General features: G+C 44.1%; 1 protein-coding gene across 1 annotated transcript; it reads left to right on the top strand.

Moving 5' to 3' along the window:
* The first annotated feature begins 1,989 nt into the window (after nt 1–1,989).
* vwf (von Willebrand factor) lies at nt 1,990–19,779 on the top strand. The gene is made up of 53 exons (XM_037452372.2): nt 1,990–2,113; nt 2,239–2,290; nt 2,417–2,560; nt 2,800–2,902; nt 3,018–3,226; nt 3,450–3,571; nt 4,273–4,492; nt 4,584–4,706; nt 4,790–4,901; nt 5,029–5,075; nt 5,158–5,294; nt 5,384–5,522; nt 5,903–6,003; nt 6,097–6,292; nt 6,397–6,612; nt 6,926–7,172; nt 7,268–7,362; nt 7,667–7,818; nt 7,918–8,021; nt 8,101–8,239; nt 8,359–8,493; nt 9,056–9,202; nt 9,292–9,432; nt 9,662–9,760; nt 9,844–10,000; nt 10,355–10,522; nt 10,653–10,788; nt 10,883–11,192; nt 11,342–12,476; nt 12,567–12,671; nt 13,027–13,170; nt 13,249–13,392; nt 13,504–13,668; nt 13,751–13,797; nt 13,892–14,069; nt 14,259–14,500; nt 14,592–14,781; nt 14,901–15,242; nt 15,326–15,564; nt 15,740–15,842; nt 15,950–16,021; nt 16,356–16,460; nt 16,589–16,794; nt 16,885–17,034; nt 17,118–17,234; nt 17,389–17,569; nt 17,843–17,883; nt 17,968–18,084; nt 18,350–18,448; nt 18,865–18,993; nt 19,097–19,136; nt 19,214–19,311; nt 19,498–19,779. The coding sequence occupies exons 1-53, from the start codon at nt 2,108–2,110 to the stop codon at nt 19,681–19,683; spliced, it is 8,532 nt and encodes a 2,843-aa protein (XP_037308269.2). The 5' UTR covers nt 1,990–2,107; the 3' UTR covers nt 19,684–19,779.
* Nucleotides 19,780–19,814: the final 35 nt, after the last annotated feature.

Raw genomic sequence — 19,814 nt, 5'->3', positions numbered from 1 at the left:
CGTGCACATGAATGAACACGGTGCACGAGTACGTCCATGCGATCAGGCAGACACAGCACACACAACATAACAGTCATCAGTTTGACATTTTTGTATCTCCATGGTGTTTGGATTGTATGCATGCTGGTTTTGTTTTCTGCATTCAAAATTTCTAAATAATTGTCCTGCTGCAGAATGCATTTTATATTCACAAAATTTGAGAACTATCATTCATACAAGTGTATCATTTGCAAATAATGGCTTTGTTAATGGATATACACATGGTTAGTTTGATTTGCAGTTATTAATATCATCCTGTAACTCCTGTAAAAGGGCAGCAGACAATCTTGACCAAAACATATCAATATACAAATACCAATATCAAGAATGTTTTAACATTTACAACTGCTGCATTGATCATACTCAAGCAGAATAATTATATGTTTTGCTGGTGAATTGATAGAAGGTGCGAAACACACATCAAGAATCCATTATTGACTTGATGACACTGTTATAGTTCCGAGGCCCATCGTTGGGAGATCGCACTACAATGAATCAAAAGAGTCACCTGCCTCGAATTTAAAAACTCAAAAAGTATTTAATTACTAATTGTAGTATTTTGAAAACTCCCGGGGGGCTGCCTTTTGTTGCATTTGAATGTCATTGGCTTCTTCTTCAAAGTGTCTCCTCCTGGTTCATCCTCTTCACATCCAAGTGTGAATTAGTTGCTGTAACCTGAAACCTCTGTCTTATCTCTCCCTTACATTCCAATGCATTCTATGTAGAAACATTTGGCTTTATGCCTCACTGAGTGAATATAACATAGCATACATAGTTTGTCTTCATCTTATAACTAGTACATTTCAATTACAACACAACATAAGATCACAGTTTATGTGGTGCAGTACTTTGCCTCACTCGTCTGCCTTGCATCCAGTTGCTTATCTAATTCCTGGCAGGAGAAAAAACTCCCCAAAAAAACATCTTTGGGGAGAAAGTTGGGAGAAATGCCAAAATGACGGCAACTAGCTTCAGTCCCCAGGTTTAAACATTACATCGTGACAGGATGATAATGTGTACAGTATTTACATGATTGACATGACTATAATTGATATTGACTATAATACATTCACTTCATCTAATATATAAATGTAATATCTACTATCTAACATCACACAAACTACAATTCTACACTAAACATTACTACATGTAATATACTTCCCACCGCTAGGTGTGCACTTCTTAAATCCCTAACAACACTTGTGACAGCAGGCTTTATTCACTGTAAGAAACCCATTGGTATTTACAACAATTATTTATTGTGAATAAGCTTCTTTTAAATTACTGGGCATAGGGGTGTGTTTCAGTTTTTCTGGACAATTAGATCCCTCCCAAAAAAGAGGCTGTGAGTGTAACAGTAGGAACCTTCATTTTGTTTAAACCTGAGTCCTGTCATTTGCAACACAGCTCCAGCAACCTGAGGAGAGGCCTCATGAAAACACCTCAGAGCATGATGTTGAACAGTAATGCCAGAATGGGACAAGCATACATTTGTACACACAATGCTTTATTTGTCTTTTGGCCAAAGGGTATCTGGTAAGTTTGCAGCTGAGAGTGTTGACCTGTACACTTTCCCAGTGTGTGTGATATTTTTTTGTAGGATAGTCATGTGTTTGTGCACCACCACAGCAGTGTTATTGCGTGCAATATCTCCATTCAGTGTATTTTCCATAATAACTGTTTGGGTTGGCGCCGTTACAGATACGTACGCGGAGACTAATCACTCAGCTAGGCGATCAGTGGGCATATCCTGCCATTGTCCCGCTGAGTGTTTGTGATGGTGTCAGTCTGCAGGCATTGAGATTTGGACGGCCTGACATTCTGCCCTGCTGGATAGAACCTGGCACAGGGGTTGGCTCTTGGTAAAGCCAATAGTAGTTGGGCGGGGGTACATTCTTTGCTATAAAATCTTTGCGCTTCTGACTAACCTCTCAGTTTAGTCCCCGTTTGATTCACTGAGGCCATCTCAGTATGTCTTCACTCTGTGAGGTTTAAAAGTGCACATTTGGATTTTCCGATTTTGAATGTGTTTGATTTTCCTTTGCAACTGTGTGGATTAACTGGAGCCATGGAGGTAGGGTTAACTGGAGTTTGGTAAACTAAAGAAACCGGCTATGCAAATCACTAAGTATATTGCAATATTAATTATGTGATGATGCTGGTACAGGTGATGGTGGTGAGCATGTTTATGTGTTTCAGGTCTATATGAGAAGATATTTGCCGAAAGTGTTGGTTTTTCTGCATCTGACAGGTGAGCGTATGTCACAGGATGTCCAAATGATGTTGGTCTCACAGGCTTTTAAGTGCAAATATGTTTTATGTAAGATTCCCCTTTATCCTACTTCTACAATCATATTCCATATTACTATATTTTTAGCTGGCGTGGCAGGTATGACAGGGAGATGCAGTCTGTTCGGACGACAGCACATTTACACTTTTGATGGGGTTTTATACGAGTTTCCCGGAGACTGCAGCTACCTGCTGGCTGGAGACTGCAGCCATCGCTCCTTCATACTACTGGGTGAGTCACACACAGTTCAATAAAGAAACAAACACAGTTGTCCTCTTATACTCATTCAGTGCAGATCATTGGCCTGTGCAGATCCTCTGCTATTTGTTTTATTTTTACTGGGATGTGTGTACTTAAACAGTGTGTATACCTGAACTGATGTTTTAAATTGCTTTCTCATTCATCCTCCCTTGAAATTTGGCTGAGAATGATCATTACTCAGATTATATAAAGGTGTGTTAAATCTGCAGGTGATTTTGTCAATGGCAAAAGGACTGGAGTCACTCTGTTTCTGGGAGATGCCTTTGAGTTACGCCTGTCTGTAGACGGACGGCTCTCACAAGGAGAAAAAATGTTGAGTAACGCACGCATCATAAACGGTTGTTATCACATTGAAATAATCTAGAAAATGAATCATTCCTCATTTGATTATGGTAAAGCTTAATTTCGATCTCCTCTTTCTTTTCAGACTACCTGTGCCCTTTGCATCTCATACGGTTTTCGTGGGCTCAGACCTCGGCTTTCATAAGCTCTGGAGTGAGGAGTTTGGCTTCACCGTTACGATTGACAATGCAGCCAATATCGCCGTGACAATGACCAGACACCATGCCAACCGTACCTGTGGCCTCTGCGGCAACTTCAACTCTGTGTCAGCTGATGAATATACCGCTCAAGAGGGTAAGATTATCAGAGCAAGTGGGTAACGTTGTAACTGTGTGCCTATGTGAGATGTGTAAAGAGAGTTCATTATTACTGGAATCAAGGAAATGATTTCCAGCACCCAGCAACAGGAAGTGTATCAGTTCAGTACAGGAAAAGATAACACGGTAAAGGAAAAGCAGGAGGAACAGTCGTGGCAGGATGAGATTAAGGAGAAACTTATGCATGTGTGTCTTTTTAGGATTTCTAACGGAGAACAGTTATGATTTTGCAAATTCGTGGGAAGTGAAGGGGGCTGATCAGTCCTGTCGACGTGTCTCAGATCCTAGCCAGTCCTGTGACAGCACAAGAAAGAGTTCAGCGGTGAGAGGACGATTCCCACACTCAAACATGTGCAACCACACATGTAATGTATTAACAGAAATATCTCCATACAATATACAATCTTTTATTCAAAAAGACAGCAAAAATACATTTGGACACAGGCATCTGGACTTTCAATGTTAAAGGATTTGTTATAATTATTTACTTTGCTTTAGCTGCATCTTGCTCACAATTACTGAGTATCTCGGTCTCTCTCTGCAAACAGTTATATTATATTATATTCTGTCTAGTGGGCAATTATTTGTTTTTTGTTATTGATGATCTGACTTTTTACAATACTGTTAAAAATGAATGAAATAGAATAGAATGAATTAGAAATTGAATGTAGAATATATAAAATGTTGGCTCATTTCTTCATTTCAAACACTATACACTAGTTCCATTAGAAGGGAACAGCTGGTAAGCAAGCACATCTGGTGTGAGTCCCTGTATCCATCATGATGAAAGTAGCCAACACCTTCTCCTACATATTTTTGAGAACTTCATTACCCTAATTTACATGAACTGACAAAAAATGACAGCTAATGTATTGCAATTCAAGTATACTAATCTTTTTAGGCATCAAAAACATAATACAAAAATCCTACAACTGCTAACTGCAAAAAAAAAACATTTTCTGTTATCTGAAATAATAGATTTCCCTCTGACATGATCTTCTGTTTCTTTGTGTGTTTGTGTAGATTTTGTCGAGCTGCAGTGTGTTGCAGACGTCCAGTGTGTTTCTGCAGTGTGCCCACTTGGTCTCCTCTGAGGCGTTCCTGTCACTGTGTCAGGAGGAGGCATGCCACTGTGACCAGGGGGAGGTGGAGGACTGTTACTGCCCAATCCTGTTGGAGTATGCTCGCACGTGTCACGCACACGGGAAACTCCTCCGTGGCTGGCTGGAGGAGAGTCAGTGCTGTAAGTTTGCTTGTTACTCAGAAGGTAACAAGCCCTAAAGTCACATTCATAATCTAAACGTGTGTGTGTGCGCGTGTGTGTGTGTCTTCAGTTCCCAAGTGTCCAATTGGGATGCAGTACAGTGAATGCACTAAGTCCTGCTCTACAACCTGCCACAGTCTCAACATCCAGGAGGTCTGCAAAGAAGAGTGTGTGGATGGCTGCACATGCCCCGGTAGCCTCCCACTCGTACTGGTTCCCCCTTTCATCTGTGGCTCCGATGCTCGTAGTTGTAACATGGTCCTGTTTGCTTCTCAGTGGGCAAGGTGCTGGATGGTAACCGCTGTGTGGAGGTGTCTCAGTGTTCCTGCGTGCACATGGGGCGACATTTCCCTCCAGGATCCACCATCTCTCAGGACTGCAACACTTGGTGAGGGAGATATGACCATGCAGAAACATAGATGTACTGCTAGGTCACAAGTACAATGCCTCCTCAATAAATCATAAATAAAATAAAATAATAAAATAAATAAATAAAATAAGTCCCTTTGCTGCAGTGTTTGCCGCCACGGATCCTGGGAATGCACCAATGAAGGCTGCCCTGGTGAGAGAGATCTAGACAGATAATCAAAGCAGCACTTTACTGGTAATTCAAGTCCACGGCTGACCGTCTTATCTGTTTGTAGGCGAGTGCTTGGTGGTCGGCCAGTCTCACTTCAAGACCTTTGACAACAAGTTTTTCACCTTCACTGGTCACTGTCAGTATCTGCTGGCAAGAGACTGCACAAATAATGGGTTTTCCGTCATTATTGAGAACGTACAGGTAATATGTGTGTTTTCTTTTTTTGGGGTCACTTTCCTGCCTCTAGTGTAGTCCTGTACGACATATTGGCTTTTGGTACTGTGTTTTAGTGTGCAGATGATGAAGATGCTGTGTGCACCCGCTCAGTGACGCTCAGCCTGTCCTCTCTGGATGACATGACAGTGAAGCTAAAGCATGGAGGAGTTGTCTCTGTCAACAGCATGGACATCCAGACCCCAATGCATCATGGTATGCCGCAATCAGATCTGCATTTTATATTCCCTCTAAGCATAATGTGCTGTATATATATAATGTTCGGGGAAAACCTAATTAATGTTTTGTCCTAGTGGACAGAGAGCCTGTGAACTCTCACACAGAGGCACATGGTGTTCCGGGGTAACAGTTTCAGGATGATTTGTGAGAAAGTATCAGGACAGTTTCCCGGGAAACTATGTAGTGAGGTTTTATTGTCTAATCGTAAACAAAGTGTTCTCTCTCATCTCCTACAATCATGAATAACAACACTCTCTCTATCTCTCTCTCTCTTTTTGTCAAAAAGGTGCCCAGTCCCCCCCATCAGTTCATTTATTTAAATCAATGCCATCTTGATCCTTTGTGCATTTTTACAGGTCACCTGCATATCCAGAGATCTGTGCAGTCTTCTGTGCATGTGAAATTTGGTGATGACTTTCGTCTGGACTGGAATGGGAGAGGCCGAGTGCTTTTAAAGGTATTCTAACCATTCTTATGGATGGAGACTTTCGGGGTGGACTTTTTGTGAAAATATAATCACAACTTTATTAAAATGTGTCCATATTCCCAGCTGGGACCACGATGGGCGGGGCAGACCTGCGGTCTCTGTGGTAACTTTAATGGTAACCAAGGTGACGACTTCTTGTCTGGATCTGGTCTGGTTGAGGCGGGTCCTCAGGCGTTTGGACAATCATGGAGGATCAATGGAGACTGTGAATTGACCCACAAACGTGAAAGCGATCCGTGTGCCATTAACCCCAAAAGAGGTATAGTCAACCACATGTTGTTGTTGAAAAAAACAACATTATACAGTATTTACCGTATACAAACATACATACATACACTACCACCCACCCCCTGCCCCTTTCAGTGCGTTTTGCAGAAGAGGCCTGTTCGGTGATGATGTCTGATGCGTTTAGTGCGTGCCACTATCTGGTGAACCCGGGTCCGTTCCAGCGGTTTTGCCGTTATGACGTGTGTGCGTGTGTGGACGGCGAGGAGTGCCTCTGCTCTGCTCTGTCTGCCTACGCAGCTGCCTGCACTGCCAGAGGAGTGATGCTCAGCTGGAGGTCTCCCGCACTCTGTGGTAAAACTCTTTGATTAATGTAATGTGGATCATTTATATACACATATACTACTTAATATACAAACATGTCATTATATTTTAACAAAGCAAACAGTGACAGTAAATGCCTGAGTCAGTAATAATCTTCGTTAGCCATTACTTTCTCCAGGTGAAGATCAGGACCACCTTTGAATTTGTACATTTGAACATTTCTGTTATCAAACAACAAAGATCTGTAAACATTCTGGGAGCGGAAAGGTTGGGTACACTATTTCTTACAGCTTAAAAACAAAAACATGACACACAATCCCAAACCCTGGATTTGTTTTGTCAGAACTTGAGTGCACTGGAGGCCAGGCGTATGAGGCCTGTGGGAGTGTGTGCGACCGGACGTGCCGCGCTCTGTCTGGCGCTGAGCCTGGATGTCTGAAGGAGAGAGTGTGTGAGGAGGGCTGTTATTGTCCCGCTGGAAAGTACCTAAACGACTTCGGAGAGTGCGTGACAGTTGACCTCTGCACTTGCATGCACGATGGACAGCTTTACCAACCTAATGATGTTTACGCGGATCACAGTAGCATCTGGTCAGTGATCATGCATGTGTGTATTCATACAATGAGCTAATACATATTAACTTCCATAGATTCACTTTAATTTGTCTGTTTCTGCTTCCGTGTAGCCACTGTGAGAATGGCTCCATGCGCTGTAGCTCCCCAGAGAGTAGTACTTCACTGTCAGACCTCTTCTATGATGATGACCTGGCACCATCCAGAGGTACAATTTGAGTAATTTACATACCCTTTATTGAATGTGTTTCATGACTTGTGTGATCTACTATTCATTTGGTATCTTTAAACTGCCCATTTGTCTTTGACATGGGACATTGCTGCACTCATGTGCAGTGAACAACTGTGTCAGTCAAGTGTGTCTGTGGTCTGATCACTCTAAATATCAGGTAGTTCTACAACACCTTTATTATCCTCTCTGCGTTTATAATACATTTTTGTGTTTTAGGAACTGATCACTAACTTCATGAAAGCCAGCCACCTATTGGTATGTTTTTTTTTCATGTCTGCAGACCGCCGGTCAGCACAGTGCCCACCTCCTCTTGTCCGTACAAAGTGTGATGGTGTAGGAAAAGGGCTTGAGTGTGCCAGAACCTGCCAGAATCTGGATCTGCCCTGTTTCAGCCTCGCCTGTATCCCTGGCTGCCTTTGCCCCCCCGGCACAGTAGGTGGTTTGTTATCTTTGTGTCTGTGTTCGCTGCAGATAAGGCACCAGACATCTAGAACAATGGAACATGCAGATTGACAAGCGGATTGATTTCAGGTACGTCACCTCAGAGACTGCATTGCACCGGAACAGTGTCCCTGTTACCATAACAACAGGCCATTTGCAGCAGGACAGACTATCTCTGTGGACTGCAATACCTGGTAAAATGACTGTTTCCATTCATGATTGTGAAGGAAAATACCTGCAACGTGTTTGCTAAACAGTCTTTCTTGTTTATAGTGTGTGTGAGAATAGGAAGTGGCGTTGCACAGCGAAGGCGTGCGATGGTGTATGTCGCACTGTTGGAGAGGGGCATTACATCACTTTTGATGGCCTCAAATACTCGTTCCCTGGTCTCTGTCAATATGTCCTTGTCCAGGTAAGAGACAGAGAAATCCAAAAAGAGCTTGTGGGTGGATCACAGCACTGTGGTGCAAAACAGAAAGAGGCAACAGGCATTGATTTAATGTAATCTCTTCTAACTATCACTGTCAATAGGATATGTGTAACGGAGAAGAGAGTTCGTTCAGAGTGCTGGTGGAGAATGAAGCCTGTGGAATTGTTGGACATCATTGCGCAAAAGCTATCACAGTCCTCTACCAGGGAGGGTTGATTCTAATGCAACATGGAGAGGTAACACACAAGTACACACATGCACATGGCTAGTAATGTGATTTAGTGTGTCATGCCCAAAAAGTGTTGAGCCGATATGAACAAAAAAAAGCTACAGAGAAAGTCATCAGACATGAACATAACTTCTAAAATATAACATTACATAGCAGACAATAGAGTTTATTTTGTTATAATACAACCAAAAGTAATCTTCGGAGAGAAATGCACCACTACGATTTTGAAAGAAATTAAATGGTATGTTTAAATTAAAGTATCAATATGTACTGTGCATGCATAGTTCAAGGAACAACATTCTTGCAGGAATTGAACTATGCACTCAACAGATTAATTCATTAGAATACGGAGATGATTATTAAAGAATGTATATCGCTGAGTAATGATCATTTTGTGCAAAGTAATTATTGTAGATGAATATATGCTGGAACACACAAAAACCTTTTCCTTTAGTTAGAAGAGATATGTCTGATTCAGGATCTCATATTCTCTTTTACTCACTCAGTCTGGCAACAACACTTGACCTGTGAGTGCATGCATCCATGGCTGGCATCTTTCTCTCTCATAGGTGAAGATGAAGAGGCCGGTGCTCCTGAACTCGCAAGTGGAGATTGTGAAATCTGGTCGGTTTTACACAGTTCTGCTGGGGAAACACATTTCCCTCACCTGGGATAAAGGAACTAGCCTCCTGGTTCACATCTCAGCCACATACAGGGTACCTATTCATTATACCAACCTTTTCGGCTGGTTGGACCTTGTTTGTGATTACACTATTTTGTATGTAAAATTTTTCTTTGTGTGTAGGGCCGGGTTTGCGGCCTCTGTGGGAACTTTGATGGTAACGTCAACAACGACTTGGTGAGCAGTAACAACCAGATCGAGGTTGACTCCGCACACTTTGGGAACTCCTGGAAGGTTGTTCCCAGCTGTGCAGATGTAACACAGGTAAAGTCTGGTCTCAGATCAAAGGGCCCATTTGCTGAAATTACAAAGCAGTACATTTCCTCTGTAGCTTTAGGAAAAGAATGTTTAAAATTAACCTTAAAATGTAAATTTGACTATGGAAAATATTTCATAATATACTACTTTAATTCTTAAATTACTCACCATTGCATATCTAGTATACAATAAGATGTTCATAGTTTGATGTGTGTTTGTTGTGTGTATACTGTAGATACCAGCTCCCTGCAGCAACAACATTGTCAAGCTGGTAACAGTTGAGCAGTCGTGTCGTGTGATCAATGGTCCACTCTTTAGAGAATGCAACCACGTGGTAAGTTCAATTACAGACACAGCAGATGTCACTCAACACCCCATCCATTGGTCTTCTCCTCACATATTCGTGTGTGTCCGCAGGTGGATGCCGAGCCATATGTAGATATGTGTGTGGAGGCTGCATGCTCTTGTCCATCAGTGGGCGACTGTGCATGTTTCTGTGATGTCATTGCGGCCTACGCACAGGCCTGTTCAGAGCAGGGAGTATCTATCAGCTGGAGATCCAACGAACTTTGCCGTGAGTGTGAAGAATTTCTCCCGTTTCCAATCAACATTTAGATTATCATCATTACAACGTGAAATAGGATTTGTTGTCAACAAAATCATGGCTGTTCAAACAAGATTAACCTGTTGACATTGTAATCTAAGCTATCCAGTGGCTAAAAGAAAAGTTGAATAATAGAAATAATACAAATAATAAAAACAAGGATAATAAAATGATACTGTTTGAAACACAGATCACCTGCCTTGCAGCTTTTCACAATTTTTAAAAATTCTTAACAATTCACCACAATTGCTGAGCTGCTGTCGTTATTCTAAATTACATCTTTTGTGAAATAAAATATATATATTTCACCCTTTGTTTCTTTAGCCATCAGCTGTGAGGAACTGAACCCAAGGAGCCTGAATGTAGGGGAGCAGTTATGCCAGTGGAGGTATAATACTTGTGGCCCCGCCTGTCCAGTCACCTGCCAGCACCCAAATCCCCTCCAATGCTCAGTGTCATGTGTAGAAGGTTGCCATGCCTACTGCCCCCCAGGTGCCCAAATGACTTTCTGGAAGTATTTGTGCATGCAAAATCCAAATGCAGTATATACTTGTATGTAAGTATGAACAATATACAGATAATGTAGGCTAGTTTTACTTCAGTCTTTCTATCTTTCTCTTAGGTCAGCTACTGGATGAGGTGGCCATGCGTTGTGTAGATCCCTCTCAATGTCAGGTGTGTATCCATGAGGGTCAGAGAATTTCCCATGGTAACAAGGTCATCATGAACAACAATAACCCGGAGCTCTGCAAGATATGGTAATACTGCATTAGAACACTCAGTAACACACCTGTTGACTGGTAAATAACGCTTTGCACATTATAAGATCCTTTATTTTGACCTTTTCTTAAGTAACTGTGAAAACAACACACTGAGCTGTGAAGAGTGTGGCTCTTCCGCCATGTTCACTGCTCCCACACCTACACCTGTCTATGCCACCTACACAACCCTGCCCTTCACCACCTTGATGCCCGAGGGCACGTGTGACCGCGCTATGGACCTGGCATTCCTACTCGATGGTTCAGAAGCTCTGAGTGAAGATGAATTTCAAGCAACCAAAGAGTTCATACTGGGGGTGGTTGAACGATTCCGTATGGGCGCAGCTCACACTCGAGCCACAGTCCTGCTTTACCACTCTGGAGTGAAGACATATCATCTGCAGGTAAATTGACATAGGTCGACATGTGAGACACACTAAAGTATTTTTTCTTGAACAAAAGCATGCAATGCTGCATTAAGAATTCTTCAAGAAGTGCTTCACCTGGTTAAGTGATTCTTGATTGTTTTGCTTCCCGTACTACATCCCTGTAGGTTCAGAAGAGGATGTTTAAGAAAACTGTAAATGAGTTGCGTTACACAGGAGGAGATGCGGCCTTCTTGGATGAAGCTGTCAAGTACCTGGCCATCAACATCTATGACAAGAACAAGCGTGACCATGCTGGTCGTATTGCCATCATCTTAACTGCTACGGCCAATCCTCGCCCCGTCCGTGCCATGGTCAATTTACTCAGGAGGAAAGCCATTACCACCCTGACAGTAGCTCTCGGTCCCGGGGTAGACATGAGGCAGATTAATGACATCACCAAGTCCAACCCAGAAAACAGGGCCTATGTGCTCAGCAGCACAAGTGAGCTGCCTGAACGTCTGTTAGAGCTGACAGATTACCTCTGCACCTTGGGGATGGAGCCCGAGGGGGAAAAAACTCAAATAACCACCACAACCCGGGCTCCCCGTCTGGAGCCTAGTCCGACCCGATACCTTTCCAAAACCCCTACGTTCACCTTGCACTCGGGCCTGTCTCCCATCACCACCTCGCCAACCTCCATCTTTCCTACCACCGATGTGACGATCATCCTGGAAGGCTCCAATGCAGTTGGCGAGTCGAACTTCAATAAGTCACTTCTCTTCCTGCGAGAAGTTGTCTCACAGCTGACAGAGGAGAAGTCCATTCGAATAACTGTGATCCAGTACTCAGTCACTGTCACTGTGGAGATCCGTCGATGGGAGTTGAGGCGACAGACGTCCCTGCTGATGCAGCGTGTGAGCGAGATACGTTGGAGGGGCGGAAGTCAGACCAACACAGGAGCAGCTGTCACGACAGCTGTTACAACTTTTCAAGAAACGGCTACGGTCCAGCCTTCACGTGGCCCAACCCCTCCTCAGCTGGTCTTCCTTGTGACAGAAAATCCGCCTACTGACACAGTCACACGCCCGCCATTTACGAGCACCCACACTCAAGTATACCCCATCGGTGTTGGACCAAAAATACGTGAGTCTGACTTGCTGAAGTTAAGCTCGCCTCCATCGCCACTGATGGTCGACGACTACGACCATCTGTCAACCCTCGTACACCGTGTGGTCAATATCACACGCTCCACCATCAGGCCCCGCTTTCCTACGCTGGCACCCGTGGTCGTCCCAACTCCCTCCAGCCTGCCTCCCTCGGGTACACACAAATGAGACGACACACATATTTGATAACTCAGTTCACAAGGGGCTCTACGCATGTAATAATTGTGAATACACCTTTACACAGTGCCGTGTAAGAAGCCTCTGGATGTGTTGTTCCTGTTGAAGGCTGGGGAGCAGTTTGAGGACATGAAGACGTTTGTGAAAGGTTTCATAAATAAGGCTGACATAGGTAAGTGTGACCCGTCCCCTAAACGCCCACCCACATTTTATTTCTATTGCAAACTTCATTTTACTGATGTGCAGTGTTATTAGTCTCGCTGAATGATATTCTATATCAAAAGGGGCATCTGGGACCTTCTATTATAATACATACAGTATAACTTACTATTATTAATCAGCTCAAAAGTGGTTTGAAAGCAACTCAGGAGGAAACAATCAAGGACACGGCAGTTAACCCAGGGACACAAGTGGCAAGAAACTACAAAATAAAACAGGACGAACCCACACCGTGACATTTTGGTAACCAGAACCTACATCTTCCTTCCCTGCATGCAACATTAATTATAATTTGTTTATGGGTGCAGGGTTGAATGGCACCAAGGTGAGTGTGGTTCAGTATGGAGACACCAACACAGCAGAGCTCACCTGGAAGGGTGAACAGAGCAAATCGCAACTCCTGGACCTGGTGGGGAGCATACCAAGCAGGACCTCCGCTGCCCCTGCGCTAGGTAATGGATACATCAACTGATTTGTGCACACACATTAGTGCAGACGACCACATGCTCACTGCTCTTGTCTTCATGCAGGAACTGCCCTGCGATTCGCTCTGCAGACGGCCACCTCGCCGGTAAGCGGGGGAAGAGTCGGTGTGGCAAAGGCTGTGGTGATGCTAGTGACCGACACGTCCGCTGATGATGTCAAAGGAGCCGCTAACCAGGCACTGGCAGCAGGTGACTAAGTCTCCATTGATGAAATGACCAATTCAGTAGTATGTTTCCATCCTCACACATACTTTGTCAAATAGCTGGTCTACTTTCACTGATAACATTCTCTTCACTCAGGTGTGTCAGTGTTCCCCATCGGGGTGGGGTCAGAATTTGATAGGAGTGAGATGGCCATACTCGGTCACCATGGAAACCAAGACAACACTCTGCTCTTGAACAGCATGGATCAATTACTGATGTTGCAGACTCTGGACGACAGTTACACAGAGAAAATCTGCAGAGGTACTTACACACTTGCATAAGGGTTACTTATTTTTTTGGGAAAAAAAATACGATGGTATTAGGTATTTACTTTTGTTCACAGCTGGTCCTCCAGGACAGTGTGTTGATGATACTGGAAATGAGAGAAAGGTGAGTAATGTCTGCACAGTTTGAATACAAGTTAGAGCTGTGCAGCAACTTTTTACAGCATTACTTGAAATGGATTGTCCACTTTTTGTTTCAGCCTGGGGAGTCATGGCTGCTGGAGGACGGCTGCCACACTGTGCTGTGTCACCCCAGTGGGGCAGTGACAGTACAAAGCCACAAAGTCAGCTGTGACAAACTGGAGCCGCTGGCCTGCCAGAACAACATGCCACCTGTCAGAGTCCAGGAGACCTGTGGCTGCCACTGGGAATGCCCTTGTATGTACATCTGAAGGATCAAATAGCTTCTGAGGTTCATAGAACCCCATTTACTGTCTATTTTAAGTGCAAACAATTTCCCACGGGGGCTGTTAACCATGGGTGCTGGAGACTTGCATTCCATACTATTTATACAGACTATGAACAGATCACATGGCTCCTGTACAATCACTCTCTCACTTGTTGCAGGTATGTGTATGGGCAGCTCCACCAATCACGTGGTAAGGTTTGATGGCTTGGCACTTAGGCTGGACGGGGAGGGTGTGTGCTCCTATACACTTCTCACTGTCAGCGGAGGCATCGGTGAAGGGTCAGAGGTGAAACTCCACAGTGGGCCGTGTCAGAACTCAGCGAATTACAACCAGGTCTGCATGAAAGCCATGGAGGTGATCCATGGACCACATAAACTGCTGCTGAAGGATGATATGACGGTAAGCTGGGTTTCTGGTCCGCATGCCTTCATACAGAAATTGACGTGAGTCGAAGAAATGTGTTCTACTGTCTGTGTAATTGTTTGAGCAGGCAGTGATTGATAGGGAGGAACTCAGTCTGCCATGGCGGTTTGCTGGCATAGAGCTGGTGCGATACGGAGGAGTGATGCTGCAGCTCAAGTCCGACCACGGCTACGTCCTGACTTTCACTCCCCGCAGTAACGAGTTTACCATCACGTGGCTCAGCTGCGCCACTACGAGGGACACCGCTGGACTCTGCGGTAACAAAAACCTTTTTATTCAAGTCTAAAATAAGTCCATTTTATGCATTAATTTGCTTGTAGCCCAACTTAAATTCCTTCCTTAAACCACAATTCTCCCTCTTTGTATTGTTTTCCAGGGGCCTGTGGGGAGGAGAAGGGGAACGTCCTGTCCTTACGTAACGGAAGCTCAACCTCTGACCAACCGGCCTTTGTCTCAGATTGGACTGTTGCTGTAGATGATGGTCTGTGTCTCCCAAAGCGCAGTGCTGTGTGTGTCTCTGGAGCAGAAATGGGATGTAAGGCCCTACGTTCGGAGGTATTTCAGCCGTGCCATGATCATATTCCTGTGCATGTGTTCCTCGCTAAGTGTGAGGAGCAGGCATGTGAGGAGTCAGATGTATGCGAGCTGATTTCTGCCTACGCACGCCTCTGTAGACAGAGAGGTGTGTGTGTGGACTGGAGGAGCACTGACCTCTGCCGTAAGTTAGTGTTTCATATGTATGTTTCAATCCAATGAACAATGAGTAGGAAGCTAACGTTTAGCCTGATCTCTGTGTTATAGCATTGCAATGCCCGGGCTCCATGCTGTATGATGCATGTCGGACAGGGTGTGTAGAGGACTGTGACAGCATCCAAACCTTGCCAGGCAACTGGTTGGTTGCCAGGGGCAACGAGTCATCCTGCATGGACAAACCTACTGAGGGCTGTTTCTGTACTAGAGGCACAGTTTTGCATCACGGACAGTGTGTATCACCGGAAGCATGCAGGCAGTGCGTCGACCAACATGGACACACGCATCCGGTGAGACACATGAAATCTCCAATATGACTAACTTCTCATTTAGAAAAACACATTCTGATAGGACTGGATGGGGAAACCATTGAGATGTTCACCAGTAAAGTGGGCTGTGAGCGCCCTCTGGTGTTTTTTTTAAAGCCATTAATAATATTGAACATGGTTTGATGTTTTCGTACAGTACATGCAGAGTTGGGTACCAGATGAGAACCCATGTTTGATTTGCATGTGTTTGGACCAACAAAACATCAACTGCACTGCCCGGCCCTGCAATGACGTCAAAGGCAAGCTTACTGCTATTTATGCTCATACAGTAAAAAATACATATTTTAGCGATGTCTTTTTGGATATGCCACTTTAATAATAATTAATCAGATGTATGTGTGTACAGCTCCAGTATGTGGACCCTGTGAGATCCTGAGAGAGAAGAGAGGTTCTCAGTGCTGCCCTGAGTACGAGTGTGGTATGTGAAAAAAAAGTGTTGTTACGTTTCTATTTCCAATTCAGTATTAAAGAAAACTCATCAAATGAGAGCAGGAAGAACAGACTTATCTTTGTTCAGTATGATATGATGTGAAACTAGGTCGGACTTCCAACTAGAAGATATATTGGGGCTGAACAAAAGACTATATTGCTTACACGACAAAATAAACTCCATGTAATTTATTGACAGCACAACATAACTAAACTTCCTTCACCTAAATCTTCAACAGCTATTTTCAAGAAAACTTCAATTATTCATTGAAATCTTAATATCTCTCCCAAATGCAACAGACTGTCTCACTGTGACTTTTCAGTGTGTGATCTGGTGACTTGTGACCCGCCTGATGTTCCCCGCTGTGAAGACGGGCAGGCTGCGGTTCTGAAAAACCCTGGGGAATGTCAACCCATACACGAGTGCGGTATGCCATTAACGGATTCTCTGTGATGTTCCAGCCCCGCCTTTCTCTGGCACACGCAGACCTGAAACAGAGCACACATCTATGTGATCTTTCACCTGTTTCTCTTCATCTCTTCCTCCCCCTCGCAGTCTGCAAAAAAGAAGAGTGTGCTCTTCAAGCTCCCACTGCTTGTGCCGCACATCGTCAACTTTTGGTGAAAAAAACAAAGTGCTGCGACGTTTTTGAATGTGTGTGCAACTGCCAGAACTCCACCCACACCTGCCCTGTGGGGTTCATCGCATCCTCCTCTACCAACGACTGTGGCTGCACAGACACAACCTGCCTGCCAGACAAGGTGCCTGAGGAGTTGTGTTTTTGTTGAAATGCATTTGTTTTCATTTATGTGCTTTTACTGATTTTCCTTGTTATTTGTGTGTCTATCCAGGTGTGTGTGGTTGATGGCGTGGCTCACCCGGTGGGGAGTGAATGGAAGGAGGTGTGCCAGAAGTGCAAATGCACCCAGCTGCAGGACAAAGATACATCACTGCACATTGCCCAGTGCACGCTACCTGTGTGTGATCGTAACTGCCCTCAGGTGAGACACGCGCATTCCAAATACACACGTTTGCATTATGCTACTATAAATATTAATCCATAGATATATGTCATATATTTCAGGGCTCGACATACACTCCATCAAAAGGAGAGTGCTGTGGGAAGTGCATAACTACTAGCTGTGTGGAGTCAAAGGGAGTGATGCGAGGGGACACCGTGTTTGGGCAAAACCTCAGACACGTACGTGCAGAGACATCATACATGCCTGACTCGTATAGATGTTTAAATAACAATGACAACCCTTCTGCGTAATAGATTTCTTGCGGTGTTTATATATAAACACTTTCTCCTCTCTCTTATTTGATTTAAATCTAATTTCTGTTCCTTTTAATAGGTGGGAGAGACGTGGCCATCTCCTCATGATAAATGTGTTTTACATCAGTGCATGAAAGTAAAAGACGAACTGTTCATCTCTGCAACAAACGTCAGCTGCTCTGTTATGGAAACGCCATCCTGCCCGCTGGGAACAGAGTTACGCTGCAACACCCAGGATTGCTGCCCCAGCTGCCACTGTGGTAAACACACGGTCATGTGCCATTACCCACATAGGAAAACAAAAACAGAGATTTGGCACAGCAGAGTGGCGTTGTGAGTTAGGAGAGTGTCCTTCAACGGGCCTGCACTGCATCATGAACTCACTATCTGCTGGGGTGCAGTCACAGTGTGCGTCCAGCAGATGACTCTCTCCCATATGTGTCACCTCAGAGCCACCCTTCCTGGCCTCACCTTACAATCTGTTCTGATCAACAGATAGCATTTTAATTGCAATTTTGGGTTTCTTTCCACAGCTCCCATGAATGCCTGTGTCCTCAACCACACTGTGATAGGAGTAAGTCGTGCAGATAATCAAACCCTTCTTCTGTATTAGAACATTTTGAATGGTTCTGTCTATGCTCCACGTGTGTTCGTGCAGGCCGGCGACAGGCTGATGGTGGACTTGTGCACGCACTGCGAGTGTATTGTTGAAAATGGTGCCGTGAGGAAATACACTCTGTCCTGTAGGAGAATCAAATGTCCCACTTGCCCTATGGTAAACATCTCCCCAATTTTATTTATTAGCCATAATCATTATCATTTATCATCATCATTGTCATTGTCATGACTAACCAATAAATACAAATGTTCATCATGTTCATCAAATACTTTTTTAACCACTGTCCACATTGCCTCTTGACTCATCATTAAATTGTGGCCGTATCGCTTTCTGTGATTCAGGCCCAGACACATTTGTCTTTGTAATTACATGAATGTTGTTCAGATTAACTAACAGGTAATACTAACCACAATGTTTTCAGGGATACACTCTGCAGAAGGAGAATGATGCTTGCTGTGGCCGATGTGTTCCCACTGCCTGCTTCATGCAAAGGCCAGACGGGAAACTGATCAGAGTGGAGGTAGGTTCTTAGCCGCAACAACTACGTCTTGCTCATGAACCCTGTCGCGTTCAGACACAGACATTGATGCGCGTACAGACTAATTTACTGTTTAAAAGAAATGTGCAAATTAAGATGGTGCTTTGGATATTCATATATTTTTCTACAGACTTTCTACAGACTTTGGGAGTGTACCACATTGTACAGTGCTAGAGTATATAATACAACTGCTATCGTGTTCTATTCCACACATGTTAAATACTCTAGCACTGTACAATATGGTGCACTCCCAAACTATGCTTGTTTCACGGATCAATACAGTTTATGTGCAACAGACATATGTTATTTTGATTTAATATATTTACCTCAATGCATTTTAAAAAGAAGCAAGCAGCAGGCAGGAATGCTGATCAACGTGTGGGTCTCTCTCTCTCCAGGTGAACACCACTACTGAGGACGGTTGCAGCTCGTATGAGTGTGGTGTAAATGGTAAAGGGGATCTTGTCCTTCAAACGAGAGTGACCTCCTGCCCTCCTTTTGACCGTCAAACCTGCCTGGACCAAGGGGTACAACAACTCCCTACATCTCCATCTCCCATCGATCCCTCTCCTGCAAATATGTAGAAGCCAAACACTTGTATCACATTTTGCCTCTCCTGTTGGTTTTTAGGGGAAAATTAGCCGGATCGGAACAACTTGCTGTGAGATGTGTAAGTAGATCAGGGGCCTTTGCAAGACTGGTAAACAGCCAGATGTTCAGATTTCAATGAGTAGTGTGTGTGTGCAGGTACCGAGCCAGAGTGTCGGAGGACAGTAGGAACACTTAACTACATCAAAGTGGATGATTGCCAATCAGAGCACCAGATAGAACTGTACTATTGTGAGGTAACAGACCACACACATACATACACACACGCACACACAAAAACACTGCAGGATTACCCCCCCAAAGGATTAGCCAGCAAAGTTCAACAAAATCAAACTATAACACTGTCCCTCTCCATTCCACCCTCTCTGTCTCTCTCTCTCTGTTGTGCTGTCTATCCTACCATCTGTCCACCTGTCCATCAGGGCAAATGTCGCAGTAAGTCCATGTTCTCCCTGGAGAGGGGTGCTGTGGAGCAGGAGTGTGTTTGCTGTGCTGCCGTGCAGACGGAGCCTCTCAGTGTTCCCGTCCTGTGTGCCAACGGCACTCGAGGCCAGCAGACTGTTCTGTCCGTCACCGCATGCGACTGTATGTCCAAGGACTGCACTTAGAGAAAGCAGAGAGAGTTTATCTATTCAGAAGCTGTATGTGTATCCAAGTAAAATGTACTGCACAAATAACAATAAACAAATCTGACAGTTTTATGTAACAACTAACTTTTTGTCTGTTTTTCAATTTAATA

Source organism: Pungitius pungitius, chromosome 6 (genome assembly GCF_949316345.1).
Source record: "Pungitius pungitius chromosome 6, fPunPun2.1, whole genome shotgun sequence".
Taxonomy (NCBI): domain Eukaryota; kingdom Metazoa; phylum Chordata; class Actinopteri; order Perciformes; family Gasterosteidae; genus Pungitius; species Pungitius pungitius.
Note: the sequence above shows the minus strand (reverse complement) of the source record. Positions and strands in the feature narration are given on the sequence as shown.